At 51.0% G+C, this 20,824-nt stretch overlaps 1 protein-coding gene across 2 annotated transcripts in view; it reads right to left on the bottom strand.

Moving 5' to 3' along the window:
• Positions 1 to 1,513: 1,513 nt before the first annotated feature.
• Positions 1,514 to 20,824, bottom strand: part of pkp3a (plakophilin 3a) — a 25,081-nt gene continuing 5,770 nt past the window's right edge. For both annotated transcript variants that reach the window (XM_066700819.1, XM_066700818.1), the window contains 12 exons: positions 15,108 to 15,199; positions 13,000 to 13,772; positions 11,331 to 11,454; positions 10,895 to 11,099; positions 10,003 to 10,165; positions 9,754 to 9,871; positions 8,403 to 8,570; positions 7,571 to 7,753; positions 7,304 to 7,457; positions 6,905 to 7,100; positions 6,526 to 6,613; positions 1,514 to 4,392 (listed from right to left, as the gene is read on the bottom strand). In XM_066700819.1, the coding sequence (XP_066556916.1) occupies positions 4,351 to 4,392; positions 6,526 to 6,613; positions 6,905 to 7,100; positions 7,304 to 7,457; positions 7,571 to 7,753; positions 8,403 to 8,570; positions 9,754 to 9,871; positions 10,003 to 10,165; positions 10,895 to 11,099; positions 11,331 to 11,454; positions 13,000 to 13,772; positions 15,108 to 15,199 (2,306 nt within the window). In that variant the 3' untranslated portion in view covers positions 1,514 to 4,350. The remainder of the gene's footprint in view (positions 4,393 to 6,525; positions 6,614 to 6,904; positions 7,101 to 7,303; positions 7,458 to 7,570; positions 7,754 to 8,402; positions 8,571 to 9,753; positions 9,872 to 10,002; positions 10,166 to 10,894; positions 11,100 to 11,330; positions 11,455 to 12,999; positions 13,773 to 15,107; positions 15,200 to 20,824) is intronic.

The raw sequence follows: 20,824 nt of genomic DNA on the forward strand, positions 1-20,824 counted from the left end.
TCCCATCACTCTGCTCTGCCTTGACCAACACGCTGTGAAGAATGTGTTTCAGGATCTGCACACACTGGACCCCAGAGGCGTCACTTGTAATATTTGTTTTCACCTACGCATGAGATATGAGTAGCAAGCCAGCGTGGGGGGGGCAGACAGCCCTGCCTGTGTCCGGACAGTCTCATCCTTCCCAGACTCCATTATCAGAGATCTCCCACACATGAGGTAATGCTGGGAGCACAAGGAGGGATTTAAACCGACATAAAAACTGAAGTAAATATACAAAACCGGAGGCTCACAGCAGTATCTCCAGCTGACGTGGTTCCACATGTTCCTGAGTCAGAGATAAGACAAAAAGACAAAAACAACGACTTTCACGCGGATACACGGAGGCCTCGCAGCAGCAGGCGTGTGTGTTTCTGTGCGCAGGCTGGTAGCGCTGTGGAAAGGCGCCAATCGGACCGAGACACGAATTCAACTTGAGACAGAACCTCCATCCAACGCTCTGCCCACATTACACGTTCAATGCGTGTTTACTGTGATGAACTGTGTTTTCTCATTTGATTGATTAGTTGGGCTTTAGTTTTTGCGTTTCAAGGCCACAGACCCAAAGAGGAGGAGGGGGTGTCGATCAAAGTAGCCTGATAATTTACAGGTGCAGATTAAAAAAAAAAAAATGCTCTTGGCACGTGTTTGGGTGTGGGGGCTCCCCGGGGCCGACAGCGCTGTCTCCCCCGCAGCACAGACCCTCACAGCGGCCCCACGGCCCCCCCGCGATCTGTGAATGGTCCGTGTCAGTGCAGGTTTCCACCTTTGCTCCCCCGGTCTTGGTGACTCGCACACTGACTGGCTGTGGAGGGGGCAGCACTAGGACGCACTCGCTCCCCCGGCAGAGTCGCGCCGGTCCCGGTCCTTCATTCAGAGGTCTTAGTTTCATCAATCATAATGATTACTGCTGAAGTACTCGGACCCTCTCGGTTTTCACATGTTGTTGCTTTAAGACTTGCAGTCGTGATGCTTTGAAGTAGGAATGAATGTGTTAGAGACACAAACTACTCCACACCTTCAAAACAAAACCTTGATTAACATGGAGCAGAAATGGGAAAAGATTGCGTATTCAAACGCAAACCCTTTGACCTGGAAAACTAAATGAATTTAAAAAGTGACATTAACAAAACAGTATTAATCAGATTGTTGTGCATTGGGCCTGCAGTGTCTGTGTGTCTGTTTTGCTCCGTTAGTCATTCAAAAAACATGACAGAGATAAATGGGCCCCTGTGGCTGGCAGGAACACATCTGTTCTGGAAATTACAACTATGAGAGGTATTCACACTGGAGGTCCTGAAGGCAGCTAGGTCTTCAGTTTCTACTTCAATTTGAGCTCTGAAAGACTGAACAACAAAAATAATAAAGTAATTTTTTTAGCCGTTATCCACTGATGGCCACCTGTCGGGGTCTGCCGATGCAGAGTTACACCCGCACACCAGACTGGTCTCGGACAGACTTCAACGCCACACACATCTAACACAATTGTTTATTTATTGTTAAAGGTTACATCCATATTGTACAACAACACAGCAGGACAGAGGGACACACAGATGTGGGGACGTGGTTTTCAGCCGCCGCCCCAGCCGAGCACTGCAGGTCAGCTGAAATCCATTGCTGACTGATGCACCGCCAGCGTAGAACAACTCAAGAACGAGGCCCAGTGACGGCGATGTCGGGTCGGCTGAGTGCCAGTCCTGCGATTCAGAGCTCAGCTGGCACCACAAACGGAAGAGAGCGGTACCAGGGCGGGCCTCCTGCGATGGGCTCCTACAGGCGGCACAACCCAGTCGGCACCACCGGGCCCCTTGCAATCCACATTATTCCAGCTTGTTAATTAATTGTTTAATTGAAAATCCAATGGTGTAATTAAGCAACCAGTCGTAGCGCAAGACTCTCCCTGTGTTGGGCAGGACTGGGGAACAGCAAGCCCATCAAACTATTTTGCTATAGATTGACTCCAGTTGCCTGCATGAAGCCCATAACAACGTCTGCCCTCCGTTATGGCCTGAAGCCCCCGGTTGAAAACAGTGAGCAATAGAAAGTCACACATTGATTAGCATTAAGTTAAATGACATTACTTTGCGAAGTACACAGCGTGAATGAGTCGCATCCTGAAGCCACAGCTCGCATTTTGAAGACGCTCCTCTCAGGGCAGGACAGTCCAGAGACAGACGTCTGCTGTCCACAGCGCCAGGGTCCCCCGCCAGAGCCCCAAATCTCATTCAACACGTTTGCTTGCCTCCGATTTATCAGTCCAATATTAAACGACGACTTTCCCTCCAGGCTGCTGTTTGAGACTCACGCCAAGAAACACACAAATCAACCAGGAGCCACAGGAGGTCTCGAGGTCTTCTTGGCACTTATGCTAATTTAAGTGTAATCACACACAAGAGCGTATCAGAGTGAAACTCCTATGAAACAATCACTTCTCTATTGCCTGAATTCCTCATACTTATTCTTATATATATATTTATTTATGATTTTATTGTCTCTTTGTTTTTCTATTTGCATTAACCTACAAAAACAACAGGATTCTTAAATCTATACAAAAATTAACACCCATTTTACAAACATTTGCCCTTAAAAGAAAAAAATAAAACAACAAAACATTTTGGCACAAACTATATACGTATAAAAATAGAAGTTTATACAAGTAGAGCATCAGTAGTGTTTTCAGCAGGAGAGGAGAGGAGAGGCCAGTCCCAGTGCAGGGGTGTGTAGTGAAGTGTCTACAGTGACGATAAACGTAAAAACAAGACAAGATAACCGGACCCTACATTCATTCCAAGGGCAGATATTTCTCGTCTCCATTTTTTGTGTCTTGCATGAACCCAGTAACAACCATTGCAAGACACCATCATCTCGTACCGGCTGTGCACGGTGTCCAGTGTGTCGTGACTACGGTGCGGATGGGTTGACACCCCGTGAGGTCACTGTGCGGCGTTTATTGGGTCTGACCACCTAGCCAGAACCCACCTCCCATCCTGAGACAAGTCCAAAACTCATTTAATCTCATTTAAACTATTTATCTTTTCTTCCTTTCTGATTCATGGTATTTTGAAGCCCTGAGGCTGGTAAGGCACACTCTCACTAAAGAGAGCAGGGAGCCCTTAATCCAGAGTGGGATCTGATCTCCAGCGTTTCACCATCGCACGCTCTCTCAAGAGGCACAATCTTTTCAAACGGACTCTGATATAGTGTCACTAGGAACAGTCCTAAGCAGTGAGTAAAGCAGCACGTCTAATTGTTTGCCTGCAATGGAACCGTTTAAACATCTTCTGTGCAATTAAAACAAATATATATATATATCAAAAGTCTATTGAAAGGATGTCGTTACACTGTTTCTCCACAGGGTGGCACCGCAGGCAGTTGTAGTTCCGATTACAGCCATCTTTCCTTTTTTGAGTTTCCACACCCAGCGGCAGCAGCTCAACGACTCTGCAGCGAGGGGAGTTAGCCAAACTGGGTTAATGGGACAGGATACGGCCTGATCCACATCTCACTATCAAGAGCGGATTTTCATCGTCCACCAAAGGAGATCGCAGAACAATCGCAGGTTATTGGCACAGAGAGGAATCTTCCCCCCCAAGGCTTACAGCCCTCAGTCTGTATAAGCCAAGCTGAACTCTATCTACCTATATATATTATACACACACACACACACACACACACACACACACACACACACACTATATCCAACCTCACATACAATCTTTCAAAAATACAAACAAAGCAAATCAGCGGCATGAACCGGCACACATCGGCCTCCGCCTGAATCAGAGCCGCCGCCCCCGAGCCCCCGAGGGATCAGAGTCCAGGTCTTATCTGTTCAGCAAACAGCGCTGAGCTGCCAGGAGGCCCACATGGCAGGTTTCCGGTGTCGGATCAGAGATGATTGGTCTTCAGATGGGGGGGGGGTGACGTCTATAAATCTTTATTTACAGTTCTGTCATAAGGATGGTCTCACAGTCCCTGACACGGCCCTCCGTCTCATCCCCATCCTTTGCATCCATGGCCACAGACACAGCAGTAAAGTAGGGGTTCTCGGCAGCTGTGGCAGCCGCTGATTCTTGACTGATTGATTGATTGATTTTCTTGGTGAATGACACAGATGGGGGGGGGGGCAGACAGGGTTAATGCACCGCGTCCTCAGGAGGCTGGGAGAGGGTCGTCCATTGAGTCCACAACGCGCCGCAGGCCAGTCAGAGTCGGAGTAAAAGCAGGTGATGAAATAATTCAGTAGTTTTAGTATAAAAAAAATGAACAAGAAAACTAACAAAAAAAAAAAAAAACAGGTGCCGCAGGTCGGGATTAAAAGCTGCTGTCCGTGAAGTCGTGCTTCGTGAATCCTTTCTGTAAACCAGGAGAGAGAAACGAGTGAATCAAGGGAGTGTTGAACCCCAGAGGCAGCTCAGCCCCGCAGTGTGCGAGTGTGTGTGTGACACAGACACACACAGACACACACAGACCACAACAATTAACTTTAGCTTCTAACCCAAGGCCACTGGGATGCAAGTTTGCTTTGCGAGATAAACTGTGAAGAAACAGATAAAGTCAGTGTGAGTCCGAGCTGCGAGTCTTGCAGAAGGAATGCAAGCAGAGAGACGGAGCAGAAAACAACGGATCGTTCTGCATTATTTAACACACTCGTAACAAGGCAGAAGAAAAGAGAGCGGAGAGCGAGCGCGCTGCAGCTCCTGTTCCGACTCGCTCGGACGCTCCCTCGCCCCGGGCTGACTGCCCCACCCAGCGTGGGGGGGAGGGGGGGGGAGGTAGGGAGGTGGGGCAGGGAACGAGAAAAGAGAAAGAGTGAGAAAATGAAGGAAAGAAAGTCACTCCTCCCTGATCTTATCTGCATCGGGGCCACGGGGCATGGGGGCAGGGAGGGTCCGGGGGCGGGGCCAAGTCTCAGAGGGAGGGCCCATCTCCATGGCAACCAAATAAATTTCCGAACACACTCTGACACACACACACACACACGCACTCGCGCACTCACACGCACACTCGCGCACACTCGCGCACACTGACTGACACACACACGCACTCGCGCACTCACACGCACACTCGCGCACACTGACTGACACACACACACACTCGCGCACTCACACGCACACTCGCGCACACTGACTGACACACACACATACAATCACACATACATCATCAAAACACTCACAGACACAGTCACACAATACACACACAGGAAATGCACAATTAGGACAGACAAGCGCTGGCACGCTCGCACACAATTGCGGACGCATACCTCGACAAACGCACACACAGTACCGCACTTGAACACAAATGCATACACACACCCACACACAGCTTCAGGGATCTTTGTAAGGGCACGTAGAACTTCAAACAAACAAAGGTATTTACAATATTGTTGAATGGTGTTGATAAGTGCTCTCTGTGGCGAGAAGGGAGGATCCCTCCCTCCCTCCCCCTCTCTCTCTCTCAGCTGACCTGCCCCCGCCACACCTCTTCACCTGTGAGGTTATATAATAGAGACTTTAATTGTCATAACAAAGAGGCTTTGTTTCAATTGCCTCAACTCTGTCCCATACCGGCCCTTCACATTGTACCGTTTAATTATTAGCAGGTCTAATTGACAGGTGAAGCTACTGATGTTTTGTGTTCTTTCGTCACTTGCGTCTCATTCTCACAGTGTGTGTCGTACACCGTTACAGGGCCGCGGATCCGGTTCGCTGGGGGCAACTCCACAGCCCTGCTGCCCTTCTGGGCGTCTCCGCTGAGGGCATGTGGTCTCCTCACGGGGGGACCGCGGCTCCACTGCGGTGTCTGCAGTCTCCTACAGGCCTCAACACTGTGCCTGAACGCCTGGACGGGGATGTTTCTGGGGTACTTTCACTAATGTAGACTGTGGCTTATTTGTGGTGGAGTCTGAAGGAGTGTGAAGCCACTGTTAAACTAGGGGCAACCACAGAGAAAGCATCTCAAAAGAGCAAAAATCCTTATAAATAAATGCTGACTTGTGCAAATGAAGGGTTAATGGCCGAGCCTTGAGTCGAGCACACAGACGCAGCAGCCCTCGGACCCAGACGGGTAACAAAGTGCCGCTGTGGCCCCTGGGGAGGCTTACACTGCTGAAAACACTGCCTTTGCTCAGGGCAAGGCATCACGAGGGGAGAGCAGTGATCACAGCGTGGGGGGGAGGGAGGGAGTGGAGGATGGGGAGAGAGGAGGACGAGGGGCTGAAGAAAAGGTTAGGAAGAAAGGAAGATAAGAGGATCGGGGCAGACCGGTGGGATGGCAGGGCCTCGCCGCCCCGGGACACTCCTCATGACCTCACATCTCACATCAGAGTTTCGCCAGGACACATTTTATTTGAACTGATTACAAATTTAAGCTAAAAACCTGGTTCACGAACTCTGAGACTAAAAGCTTCCAATTGGAGCCACCTGTCCACACACACACACAAATAGGAGGGGCCACTGGGGCCCCCGAGAGCCTCAGCACCAGACTGACCTGCTTGTAGTCCGAGTGCAGCTTCTTGTACTGGAACATGTTGGACAGCACGGTGGACGCGGCCTTCGCTGCCTTCTGCTCGTCAGGGCTGAGGGACCAGAAGCGGGGGGACAGCATGAGAGAGAGACTCGTTTCAGCTGCAGAGCGGTGCAGATCCAGTGCAAACAAATGTGGAGTAATAAAGTCTCCCCCCGGCTGTGTGCTGAAAGCTAAAACTACACAAGTCAGGAGCAGCACGAGGGAGCGGACCAATTTTATAGGAATGGGCAGAGCCAGAGAGACGGGCTGTGCAGGACTTAATACGCCACAGTGTAGTGCTGTCCAGTGCAGTGGACTGCAGTGTGTCCCTCTCACCCTCTATCCCTCCCTCCAGACTCACTTGCTGTCAAAGGAGTTCTTGATGGCCACCAGTTTCTGCAGACCGTCGAAGAAGGTGATGTCTCGGGCGGCCACGATGCTGCAGGTCACCAGGTTGTTAAGGACACCGCAGATGTTCACCACCACATCGCTGGAGGGCGTCTTCTGGTGCCCGTCGGTGGGCAGCTTGCTGATCAGGTTGTTCACCACCTTGGTTGCTGCGGGAAGAGAGGAAAGGGACAGACACGGCCTGGTCAGCATGCCCCGTCTTGGCTTTAAATCAATCCACCGATCAGTCAGAAATGGCGGCACTAACAAAGATGCTCCTCTCTCCTGCCCAGGAGTCAACGCTTACTCCCGGATGCCAGGACACAAACAGCTGCTCTCGGGGGGACTGTATTAACCCTGGGGGGGGACTCACCCATGTCGTTCTTGTTCTTGGCGTGGCGGGACAGGTTCTTCATGAAGCCGGTGAGAGAGCGCAGCTCCGGGTCGTTGTTGGTCCTCAGGAGGTCCAGGACCACGGGCAGCATCCTCTCCTGCTCCAGAGCCACCTTGCTGAGCACAGATGCCCACTGAGACACAGACATAGGGCTGTCAGGTGACTGGCACAGAGCTGTTCACTTTGCACAGGGCAACAGGGTGAGCGGATGCATGGGAAACTGGGTAATGGGGTAACTGGTCCTACCCTCTTCTCCCCGGCGGTGATGTTCTGCAGCGCCCCGGCCCCCGCCTCGCGCGTCGTGGTGTTGATCTCGCAGCGCTGCAGCACGCGATTGTACAGCCCCACCACCTGGGGGTGCCACAGCAGCTGCTGCCCCTGGGGGTCCTTGATCACCTCAGTGAACGTGGACAGGTCCTGGTTCTGCCTCTGCCGGTGGGGAATACAAACGATCAGTGGGCTCGTTTTGGGGGGTTATAATACACTCCCCTGCCGTCTTTAAAAACCGTTTCCACTGGAACACGAAACGATCAAATGCAGAGAAACCCAAACCTACACGTCCCATGATTCCGTTGTCCTCCAGAGTAGGTGCCTTATCCCCCACCCCCACACACACACAAATAACCCACCACTCACTTTAACCCATTTCCCTGTCCTGCCGCAGTGCTGAGAGCATTCCACAATACCCCCCCCCTTTATCAGCCCTGCATACCAGTCTCTCCATCTGTCAACAGACAGGGCTGCGCTGAGAGTTAATTAAAATATCAGGCATAACTCCCACACTCTCCTCCTCCCCCCCCAGCGCTGGCGGCAGTGTTTGGTGCTTCGTCGTTAGCAGCAGGGGCAGTTTATCAGGGCTGGTGGAGGGGTAATTGACCGGTGTGGCGCTGGTGAAACAGGCTGTCTGTTCAGACTGCTCTCTGAGATGCAGGCGATCTATAATACAGACAACCTTCTGTAGCAATTCCCCCCCACCATGTGTGTATTCATCCCACCACCCCCAATCTAAAGGGTTGCACCTTAACCCTGTGCATGAAAGTCAAAGCACCGGTCATCATAGCAGCTGGGTGGTCCCTACCTCTTTGGCCTTCTTGCTCTGTGGGGTGAAGCACCCGATGGCGTCGCCCTTGCCCCCAGCCCCCTGCCCCCGGCTCGGGCCCTCCAGGCGTGCCATGGTCGAGGGGGGCAGCTCCCCGTACAGCTGGTAGGACAGGTTCCTCAGCACACAGACCGCGTTCTCCATGCCCTGAGCGGAGGGAGGAGGGAGGACAGAGGTGTTAAAACTACTTTCAATACATAAATCGAGAGAGAGAGAGATACATATGGATTGGGGGGGAGGGGGCTCTTCTGTCAGTTCCCTCTGTGACTCACTGACAAATCATGTGCTTCTCCTTTTAAAATAATTTACATCTCATTTCTCCGGCTTCGCAGGGAGAGCAGCCGTGACTGTGAGAACGGCTGTGCGGGGCAGCAGGACGGGGGCGCGCCGGGGCGAGGGCGTGGGGGCGTGTGAGAGACTGGAGTCCAGGGCTGAACCGTGAGGAGCTTACAGCACTGAGGTGGCAAAACTAGTGAAATCTCTCAAATTCCCTTTGAGGGAGAGGGAGTTCATAGAGTAGTTATTCATGTTCTTATTGCTCCTGTTATATTGCATTACGATCCTAACTGTTTTATTAGGATTGTAATTATTTATCTGTTGAATCGGGTATTGTTTGATCTACCCAGTCACTGCTTTACTTTTCCAATTGTTTAAATGTACGTTTTCATGTTCTTTTATTTATATAAAAAATCGGCCATACATATATGTATGTATATATGCGTGTCTTTACATGTTTGACATTTAACACCCCTGCTTTGGCAATACTTGTAAAGCCAATAAAGCACTTTGAATTTGATGGCTCAGCAGATACAATCTCAGCAGCACAGGCTATTCAGAGGGACTTAGATAATATTCAGTTGTGGACCGACACCTGGCAGATGAAATTCAAATATGGACAAGTGCAAGGTATTACATGCAGGTAACAAAAATGTCCACAATAATTACACTATGGGAGGAATAGAACTAGATGAAGTAACACATGAGAAAGACCTAGTAGTCTATATGGACTCCTCACTTTCTCAGCGATGTGTCTGTTCCCAAATTGTCTCTTCATTCAAAAACAGACAAGGATCCTTGATCACTTGTTATTAATGGACACCAAATGAGCAGGATGGGGCGAATGGCCTCCTGTTGATTGGACACATTCTTAATTGAATTTGAGAGAGAGAGAGACCAGCTCATCCTTCACTATGTGATAACTACATCCTGAACTCTTAACCCCCTCCTTCAGACCCTAACTGGCTTCGCTCTGGGCCGAGCAGACGACCCGGCCCGAGAGGCTGGCGGGTCAGACTAGCCCGACCCCGGAGCGGCGTGGTGCCGGACCCACCTTCTCCTCGGCCTTCCCGTTCTCCAGGGAGTTCTGGATGTACTCCACCAGCGCGTCCACCAGCCCGGTCGTCTCCCGCATCTGCTGCCGGGTCCGGCTGTTCACCGAGCTCAGGTTCCTGGAAGGGAGAGGCAGGGGATTGGAGGGGGGTGACAGCAGACGCAACACCTGGGGGATATGGGTCCGAGAGAGCGCAGCGAACGCGTGTGCGTGTATATACGTCTGCCTGCACACACTACACTCGTGTACCTGAGGCAGCCCGTGGTGTTGAGGAAGATCTCAGTCTCCGAGGCGCTCTGGGTGACCGAGTCCGAGGACAGCGGGATCAGGATGTGCTCGGTCAGGTCGGCCAGGGTGTCCCTCGCCAGCTTCTCCTTCAGACTGTCCTTGGAGGACAGGTTCCACAGGATCCCTGGAGGGAGAGGAGGAGAGGAGGAGAGAGAAGGGGGAGTGTGGGAGGAGGTAACGAGAGGTTATTGATCGCAACTCGTAAAGAACACTATTATTATTTATTAAAATGTTTTTGACAATCAGGGCAGTCCCCGTGTCTTTTATGTGAGCAGTCCCGTTTCCTGTATCTGTTCTTGCTGGATGCACGGATGGTGTGTATTTTGGGGAGTGTCTTGCAGCTGCAGTCGACCAGCCCTGTGTTTTTATTCAAAGATAGACCACCATCACCCCCCCATCCCCATAACACAGGCTGTGTTTGTTCCTCCTCAGAGATGAGTTGAGTTAATGCTGCCGTTAAGCCCAAGGAATTTCAAGGTCTGTTTACACCGAGTCCCATCTGCGATAGGGGAGCCGACGCCCACAGAGCACAGCCTGCTGGGTAATAACCGACCAACCCAGACACAGACACAGACCCCCGCTGTTTGAATCCCCACACAAGTGTATGCGTCTAACTGTTGGCCAGCGATCCACCCTCACTGTCTGAATTGTGCCATTGTGTTGCTGGCAGACTGATGAGTCTGGACAGTTTTCTGCACACAACAAATGTGTTTTGACTTGAAGTATCTGCATATGTATGCAAGTTGTGTGTGTGTGTGTGTGTGTGCGTGTCTGTGTCTGCGTTTGTCTCAGTCTGTCTGCATTCATGCGTGTGTGTCTGCGTCTGCTTGACTGGCCGCGCAGCCCGTCGTACCAGTGACGTTCTTGCGCAGCTCGTCGTCTGGCTCCTTCAGCGCCTGGATGAGCTGCGGGACGCCGCCCGCCTCGATCAGCCCCGTCTTGTTGTCCATGTTCTCGTAGATGATGTTGCGCATGGCGCCCGTGGTGTAGCGCTGCACCTCCTGGTTCTCACTGTTGAACAGCTTCACCAGCGCCGGGATGCCCTTCATGAGACGCACCTGCGAGAGACACGGGACACAGGAGAGCGCTGCCGTGAGTCTGCGTGTGTGGACTGGAGAGGACACGAGACTAAGGGAAGAGGCGAGGGACGAGAGACGGGCGAGGGACGGGAGAGTCTAAGTGCAGGTGTGATTGTCCCTCCTCTTGCCCAGCCGGGTTAATCGGAAGATGTGTGTTTTGTAATGTGATAAGGAAGGGGCCACTGCTGGGAACCCCAGGAAAAGCCTCACCTGGTTCTTGGCGTCGTTGTTGTGGTAGCACTCGTGCTGTATGAAGGCTGAGCCCAGCACTTGCATCTCCGGGTCCGGCTGGGACAGGTAACTGATGGCCGTGGGCATGGTCAGGTTGGTGAACCTGTGAGGAAACGGGAGAGAGAGAGAGAGAGATATATACTTAGAGCTCAATCCACATCCCTGTCAAATGAGGCAGAGCTTCTCCAGTTACACATCTTGCTCAGAGGCAGTATTCATGCTTCTTCTGAGAAACAGGACTCTGAGGACAGTCCTCCTCTCCTGACCCCCCGCGCTAAAACACTTATGCCTTGGTTCCACTGGCTTAAGCGTTCATGCCGTGCCTCAGACGCGTCCCAGAGCCTTTTCTGTAAAACCAGGCCGCTGTGAAGTCCATCCCTCTTATGGGAGGAGCAGCGACCGTGGGTTTGGTTTGTGTTTCGTTTTAAAAACAGAAACAGAGAGCAACACTGAGCGATAGAGCCTGACATGGAGAGGACTTTTGTGTCCGTTTTATTCTTTTATTCTACATGATTGTAAACAGCGTAATAAATACATGTTTCTGTTAAGAGATATTAGGAAGAGCTGAACGTGTGTAGACATTATATTCAGACAAGCATGTTCACATAAGAATACGGTTCCATGTGCAACAATAATAATAAACAGCAAATATGTATTATTATTATTATCATCATCATCTGTGCTAGTATAGACGCATTTATTAAACCAGTCCTTAATGTTTTGGAGGGAAACCCAGATCTGCTGTATTTATTTATTCATTAATTTAACCTATAAATGGGCACACATTAACTGAATCGTGTTCGCCTTAATACTGATTGTCTCTACGGATTGTCCTGCACACCATTAACACAGCCTGAAACACCAGCCAGCTGTTCATACAATATTAATAAAATCGGCTGCTACGATCCGATTATTATCCTTCAGTTTATTTTTAACTAGTCACGGCACTGCATCGGTCCTGTGAAATCCAAGTTTTTAATGCACTCGGATATTAACTGTAAGCAGTCATTGTCTCTGTACGTGGATTTCACTTCATGCTGCTAATAAAACTGCAATTTCTTCGTGATCGCACTCGGCACATGAGATTATATCTTCTGACACAGTATCTCTGATCTCCTCCCTGTGTCTGCAAGTCAAGCGCACACCTCCGCTTTTGAAAGTGAATCATGTCCTCAGTGGGCGGGACAGATGCTTACGAACACGTTTATGCACCAGATATTTAAACCGTCCACAAAACACGGATGCGTCCGGACACTTAGCCAGTGGAAACACCGGTTTAAGCATCTGTGACCAGAGGCCCCAGTCAGAATCAGCGCCACCTTTCACCAGTGAAACTCGAGAGTTGCACATGTCAGGATCACGTGTGTGCATGATCTCGCCACACCCAGACTGGTTCTTCCACTCCGGCAATGTGACACACGTGGCACCAGCAATGACTCCAAGCAGCTGCTTTCAGTTTTGGTTGATTCCTTCCCCTTAAACTCGGCCATTTAAACAAAACATCTCCGCTCATCCACTGAGAGATTACATGATGAGGATATTGATGACTATTAATGATTGACCGTGTGAGTGATTGCGAGTGTGTGTTCTACTCTCTACGTGTTGTGCGTACATGGCATGTGCGTTGCGCGTTTGCCGTGTCTCTTACCCCTCGTTCATGCCCATCATGTCCATCTCTCCATCGAACACGTCCATGCCCCTCCCCACGCTGTGCAGGCTCTTCACAGACATGGCCCGGGGGATGGAATTCACAAGCATCTGGCCCCCGGAGGATGACTGGTACACCCCCCCACCGCCCCCCATCATGGACCCCGCCTGGTACATCCCTCCGCCGCCCGCCATCGCCGAGCTGGTCTGGGTCCTGCGCTGGTTGATGCGGCTGATGGTGCGGTAAGCCGGGCCCTTGTAGGACTGCTGTGGGGGCAACTCCTCCTGGGCCACGATCATCTCCCCACCAGCCGCCCGGCTCAGTGTGCCACTCAGGGACCGGCGCATGGTGGACACAGAGCCGCCCACCTGCCGCACGGCCGCCCCACCCCCGGCGCCATAGAACCCGCCGTCGGTGACTGTGCTGTACATGGAGTGGCGGTTCACGGTGGCATCCCGGTCCGAGACCAGGCTGCCCTCACTGTCGTCCCTCCAGTTGTTGACCGCGGCGACTTGGGGGGGCAGGCTGCGCAGCTGCAGGGAGCGCATGGACATCGTGTCCAGGTCTGGCCCCCTGCCCCCGCCCCCGCCCCCGCCTCCCGCCCGGCTCATGGAGCGCATCACCGTCTGCCGGGTCTGGTAGCCGCCCTGCTGCATCATGCCGCTCCCCCCCATGCTGACCTTCTGCCGCTGCCCGAAGTCCACGGCCGAGCGGGACGAGAAGCCGCCCCCACCGCGCATTGTGCCGTTGCCGTACTGGGACCCCCGCGGCGCCTGCAGGGAGGGAGAGGGTGATGAGGGTCATTAAAAAACAACAACAACAACAACAACAACAACAACAACACAACCAAGCACAGGCCTGGACCCAGCAGAGCTCGGAGCTCTCACAGACCCACAGAGCCCGAGCCCAGACACTCGGGGAGAGGGCAGAGGTTTGTCTGGGGCAAAGAGTGCGAACATGAACATCAATATCTTGTGACAGGTTGTGGTTCCAGGCCAGTGCAGGTATACAGTCCCGGTGTTGTTGGATTTGGGATGGATGGCATTAGTCTTGTTCCTGCCAGATCTGGGGTGCCGTACCCAGGCCACATTGCAGATACCACTCGAGGGGGTGAGACCACAGCGCTAAGACGCGACTGACCGCTGGCTTCCCGACTCTCCGGTGAGGCTGCGGTTTTATTTGTGGCGCAGGTTTTGACTGTTTCATGACGTTCCCTTTGTTTCTGCACTGTTGTGGTTGTTCAACTGCGCTCTTTCACTTCTGGTTGTGTAGTGATGGTGATGAAGGGACTGTAGATGAACAGGAGATCTTTTTTTAAATGAATAATTCATTTGTCTGCATTATCATGTTTGTCTTTTATCGTGTTTATTAAATTACACGTCACACACTCTGACCGAGGCAGCAGGTGAATCCGAGCAATTTTACAGTAAAGACTGCTGATAGCACTGCTTAATATCTCTGGAAAAATCATCCTCAAAATGAATGTCAGTCTGCTTCAGTCTCTCAAAGGCGTGTCTTACGGTGAGTCTCGTGTTCTACTAAATTAAGACATAAATTAACAAAGAAATTAAACAGATGTTCTCCGTGCCGTTCCGAGGGCCGTGAGGAATGTGGAGCCGAGGGTCCGGCCCGGCCCCGTCTCGTGGGATCGGCCTGCCGTGCCTCGTGGGTTTGTCCCAGCTACTGCTTTCTGGTGTTGAGGCTGCAATTCCAGCCATGTCCAAGTGCTGGGGAAGCGACGCCCTTTCCACAGTGAAGAGATTAATAAAAGAGTTAAATCCCCCGCCTCTGCAGCTCCTGAAGATGGCCATGGAGAGGAGCTGTGAAATACCACACCGACTGAGCACTGAGTCAGCTACAGCCCACCCCCCCCCCCCCCGAGAAAGACATCGAGCTGCTGAGATGGATGAGGATGGATGGATGAGGTGTGACTGGGGAGGCGGAGGCACTGATCTTGTTGTGCTCTTTGTCTGGTTAATCCTGGTTCCAGATGGCGTTTGGTCTGTAATTTCCCCATCCATTACCTTTGACTCCGGTTGGAAGAAACGATAAATGACACCGGGTCAGAGGAAGCGAAACAGCGACCGTAATAACTCGGTGGTACTCACCGCGACCGCCCGGCTGGACGTGTACATCTGGGACTTGGAGCTGAAGCCCGGTGTGTAGGTGGAGTATCGCATGGTGGACGAGCCGCCGTACTCTACAGGCAGAGAAGAGCGTCTGTTAGAGGAGAGACACTCAGAGAGAAACACACAGGGAGCTTTTAATATCGCCATGAAGCTATGAGCCAGTAACATCCAGTACAACACTACACAGCCCAGCCCAGCCCAGTCCAACACTACACAGCCCCGTCCAGTCTAGTCCAACACAACTCCCCCTGCACTGGGCACACAAACCGTCTGGCAGCGGGCTGCAGTGCCGGAGATACAGGGTGAGGAGCAGATAGTGAGTCGAGGGATGACTTCCCTCCCCAAGGGCACATGCCGTTCTCTACCCCAGCCCCCCCAGCCTGGCAGGAACACAGCGTGACTCAGGGCTGTCCCACCCCCGACCCGGCAGCTCACACAGGCCTGACCAGGGCCTTTTAATAGGCTGGAGATAGAGAGAAATGGAAGTACTTTACAGAATGAGGAGAGGAGAGGAGAGGAGGGGTGGGGGTAGAGAAGGTCTTGGAGCAGGAGAAGAAATGAGAGAGAGAGAGTGATAGAGAGGGAAAGAGAAGATCTCAGGCCTCAGTCAATCTGAGGTCTTTCAGGTCCACAGAGTTCATGCTCTGCATTTTCCTGGACCCGTGTAACACTGTCATATCAGAGCACCGCTAGATTAAATACAGACACACGCATGGCCAGGGATAATAAACGGTGCAGCGTTATGGCAACCCTGGAGAGACCGCACCGCACCGCACTGCACAGCGTGGCGCAGCCACACCCACGCGCCCGAGCCCGCCTCGGCCTGACGAGTTCACAGCGCTCCGGCGCTCCTCGGCGAGTTGGTGACCCGTTCCCACCGCGGGGCCAGTCCAACCACAGCTTTCATGGTCGGCTGAGGTCATAAGGGGGAGCTGGGCTCGTTCCTGACTTATCTCCTGTTCCAGGACTGCCTCTCTGATAACAGGCAGACAACTGCACTGTCGAATACCCCCCCGCCCCACTCACCACCCCACACCCTCCTGCGCTTGGCTATCAGCCCCTCCAGAGCCAGGAGACCTTGTGATCGCACTTTCAGTGGAGAGGACCATTAGACAGACTGGATGCCTTTCGCAGTGTGTAGTCCAGCTGTTTTTATATGTGAGGGTGTGTGTGTGTGTGTGTGTGTGTGTATAAAAGACAGAAAAGTCAATGTTTTGCTTAGATTTGTTTCAAATTCTGTTATTTTACTTAATTGAACCATTTTTAACAGCGCAGTCCGTAAGTGAACAGACTTGTTCTGAATTCCTACAGGTCAGGAATCCTGACCTGCAGATGGGATTCCTCTGCCAGGACACAGGTTACCCCCCCGCGCTCGCAGTGTCATCTATCTGCTCTGGAGTTGTGTGAGGAATGCCAGACACAGAGGGGAAGCTGTGTTGTTGTGTTTTAATACAAACGCAAACACACCAGCAGAGCAGTTCCCCAGCGCTGGAGTTAGTCCTGGTACACATCATAAAAAAACAGACCCTGGAGACCGGGAGCTGTGAGGGCAGGGCACTGCAGCTGTAAGGATCCAACTGTGAGACAGCCGTGTGTTTAATGATTGCTGTGTCGGGACACGATTTTATTTTCAGGTCGGAGTTGAAAGGGTTTGGCTCTCTTATGGAGGATTTGCAGTCCTTGACACTGATTACAGTCTAATTTGCAATACTGTATTGGGAAACGCAGTCACATTGTCCACATCTGCGCCTCGGGCGTTTAAAGGAGTAAAAATCAACCTGCATTCTTGTTTGTTGACTTGTCCAGGCCACCCCATTGAGATAGGGCTTCCGATTGTTTTCTTGTCCGTTTCTTTCTTTCTTTCTTCCACCTCTCTATCTCAGATCTAATCATCTTTTTTCTTTGAGAAAGTTAAGCCATTCATACATCATGCAAGACGTGTGAAAGGGAGAGATTAAAATGCTGAAAAAATTAAAATCACAAAAGAAATGGGAAGAGCCGAGTTTGTGTCACGAAACCAGCGCTGCTTTGTCTGCATCTGAACCTCTGCAATTAGTCTCTCAGCATTAACATCTTGTAATTGTATATTTGTTTATGGTCCTTTGTTCTGGGGAAACTTTCGGGCCACAGGGGTTGTCATCGTGTTGCCTGTATTGGCCTCGTTTGTGTTGCCATTGCTGTGTATTGTGTGTTGAGAAGGGGCCACAACACCGGGGGGGGAGTGTGTTATTGTTTGATTTAGGCTCCTCGGGATGAGGAGCTCAAACCGGTGTGGTACTGGCTTGACGACTCTGGCCTTGCCTGAGCACCACACCCTGAACGCTACCATGCTCAGAACGCTGCCTCGCCACACCCAGACTGGGGCCCACAGAGACCCCCCCCCACATCCCCTACTACTGCACCCAGGCGAGTCACTGGGAGAAGGGCCTGGCCTTATCTCTTCTCCCATCCAGAGAGCAAACACTGAGAACCACCCATGGGACGCACCCTTGTGCAGTGTCCAAGTGTGTACATAAGTGTGTGTGTGTGAGTGTGTGTGCATGAGTGTGAGTGTGTGGGAATCTGTGCATGAAAGTGTGTAGTAGTAGTGTGCTGTATTTACACCTCTTTGTGTCTATTTTTTTACTTCAATATACATCCATTTCTTTCCTTGTTTGTTTATATGTTTGAGCTTCAGGGTGGAGCACAAACTCTCAGCTCGGTGCAATTCTGCGGTTTGTGTTCCTCTTCCCTCCTGTGAAACGCACATGCAGAGAGATGGTGATGCCGCAGCAAGACCTGTCCCTCGCTGAAAAACAGCAACAACAACGCCTCCATTTTGTAGAAATTTGCCTCATTAATGGGCAAACCTGTGCCTAATCCCTCGTTCACAACATGCTGTGGACCGCTGTGCGCGACACGGTCTGTTCTCTTGCACGCTTGTGTGTGTCCATGTGTAGCTGCGCCCTTTTACCTAGCGTCCGAAACATACGATTTCTTCCCTTCAAAGGTGTGGATTTGAATATTTATTCTCCTCTTTCACTAATGATTTTCCAAGGAGTCCCAGTCAATACAACACATAATGTGAACCTGAAAGGGGAACTGGGACACAGAAACAAGAACGGCTTTTCTCGAGGGAAACGTACCGCCGCGCTTCTGCTCTCATCTCTGCCTTTATAGGTTTACCTAGACGTGAAAATGAAAACCAGCCAAACGAGGGCAGAGAACAAATCAAAACACTGACCCACCCGCTGACTGTAAACTACGAACACATTCCTGATGAAGCAGGAGAAGAGGGCTCTTCTTAAAATGAGTCGAACCCTGACTGCGTACAGAACTCTTGCCCGGGCCTCAATCAACAAACACCAGAAAGGACAGTGTTTGTGCTACAGTGCACCTGAAAGGCCTCCTTCATTGCCTGGGACATGTTTATGCTTCACACAAGGCAGAGGAGCCCCCAGCAGCGTGTTTCAGTGGCAGCCCCTGTGATCGGTTCTGCACACCGGTTTTTCTACATGGGTTTGTTCTTTAAAGCCATTAACTTTCAAAACCCAGCTAATTTAAACCAAATTTAAAAATCCCTTGTTGGGCTGCCGTGGATGTTTTCCCAGCAGACTAATGACCCGCAGCGAGGGAGACTGTCCACTGAAGCATGTGAAAACACCTGCAAGGTTCGATACCGTGATCTGTCGTTGACAAGGAGGAGTAGCCAAGGGCTGTTTTCTGAGCTTTCAACTGTCAATATACCCTCGGCACTCTCACTGCTGCTTGTACAGAAACTAGAGAAAGCTAACTGAAGAAACGAATACCTTTGCTCAGACAGGAGGGCCCAGAAAACTCATAAAATTGCTTTCCCTCCCCTTAAGTGCCACACCTGCTCAGAGAGGCATGTTCTCTTTGTGGTTGTTTTTTCTTGACCAGCTCAGGAATCTGCAGCCTGAAACGGGACACCTTGTGTGTGCTGAGGAATGAGGCAGGGGCCGTGCAGAGAGGGGTCTTTGTGTCCTCTGACCCGCAGCGTCTCGGACCACTCGGAGGTGGTGGGGGGGGTGAGTGCTTCCAACGGCCATTATTGGTCTGTTGTGATCAGGCGGGGTGATGATCACAATCAAGCAGAACACATTTGTCACCAAACTTGAATTACTGCTGAGGGGACTTATTTCCATAAGAGGGCTGTTCTCATACCTGGGGCTATAGAGCCGGTTTCCCTTATGTTTCCATTACAATGTCACTCATAATTTAACTAATTGCGAAAGGTGACCCCAAAAGGCCAGCTTTCACACCTTGCACTTCTGTTTATTTCTCTTCCAAGCCTGCCTGCATTCTTGCTGGTTTGCATCTTTTAAAATGACAAAAGGACAAAACTAAAAATAGAGATCTAGCGCTGTTCTGTAGCAAAACAAACAAATCTTTGAAAAGTCCTAAACAAAAACCCCGCTCTCCAGCTCGTGAGCGAGTTATTATTATAGTTACAAAGGATTTTAATTGAGGGCTGCGGTGGTTTGGTATTGGGTTGCGTCAGAAAATCCTATCCAAAACCCCAAGGCTTTAGTTATTAGGAATTTCAGTGTAATTGCTAATGCAGAATTATCAGGCAATCAACGATAATCCTCCACCAACATGAATATATAGATCTACAGAGAGGGAGTCTGCAGAACCAGCCACAGGTGGTCGTGTATTTGTTGCAAGCCTCCATTACTCTGTTATTGATAGTCACTTGGGTACCTGATGCAGTTAAAGCTCATGAATTCATCTAAACAGACCGTCAGTGCCGTTTCAAATCACCCAGTTTGTGCGCCGAGCTGCACACACTACCAGGGCACTAAACTGAGAGGAGGAGGCCTGGGACTCGCAATGTTTCTCCAAACGCTCCTGTTTACTTTAGCTGGCTGGTGACGTAAGCGCTGAACAATCCAGTCTACACCTAACGCTGCGTGAAAGAGCTGGCTGTGGTATCAAACAGGCACAGACCATCCCCCAACAGAAAAGAGCTTGGATTCATTTCCAAGTCTTGATTATTAGTATTATCATTAGGAGGTATTTGTTCTGTTGTCGTTATCGCTTCTGAGTTTGTCCACCTGGACCTTCAGCTCATATACAGTGCATTTATGAATCAATCAATAAATAGACCTTCCCCATTTCTCCACTCAGCACTGGGTAGCTGCCGGGCTTTACTGGTTGATTAAAATCTCTTTGTTGGAGTGATGGGTCCAGACCAGACCAGTCCTTGTACTCAACTCCAGCACCCCACACCTCTGACACCCCAGCCCTGCCCAGACACAGATGACTACAGCTGACAGATAATATCCACACAGTCCCCTGCAATCATTTATTTGGGCAACTGCTCGGTTGATAATTGTAAGTTTGGAGATTCCCAAACACAGCGCCAGCCCGGATCGATATCAATCACTCGACCACGAACAGGAACTGTGCTTCATTACAAATTAAGCAATAGTAAAAAGAATAATAAACAACTGGAAAGCGCGCATGCCTGAAATGCCGACTCTGCAAGAGTGCGGTTTTCACAACCAGCCATCAGAGATCTAAGGTGCGCTTCCTTTCAGCCTGTTCCCCTCCGTCACACCCTGCCCGGCTCAATGGTGGCATGATTCACCGTGTGCGTGAGGCTGAGACAGGAGAGGAATACAAAGAGCAATAGAAAAGTCGCACAAAGTGCCCCAATAAATGCGCTTCTTTATCCTTTGCGTTTGATCAGT

This window comes from Amia ocellicauda, chromosome 4, assembly GCF_036373705.1.
Source record: "Amia ocellicauda isolate fAmiCal2 chromosome 4, fAmiCal2.hap1, whole genome shotgun sequence".
NCBI lineage: Eukaryota > Metazoa > Chordata > Actinopteri > Amiiformes > Amiidae > Amia > Amia ocellicauda.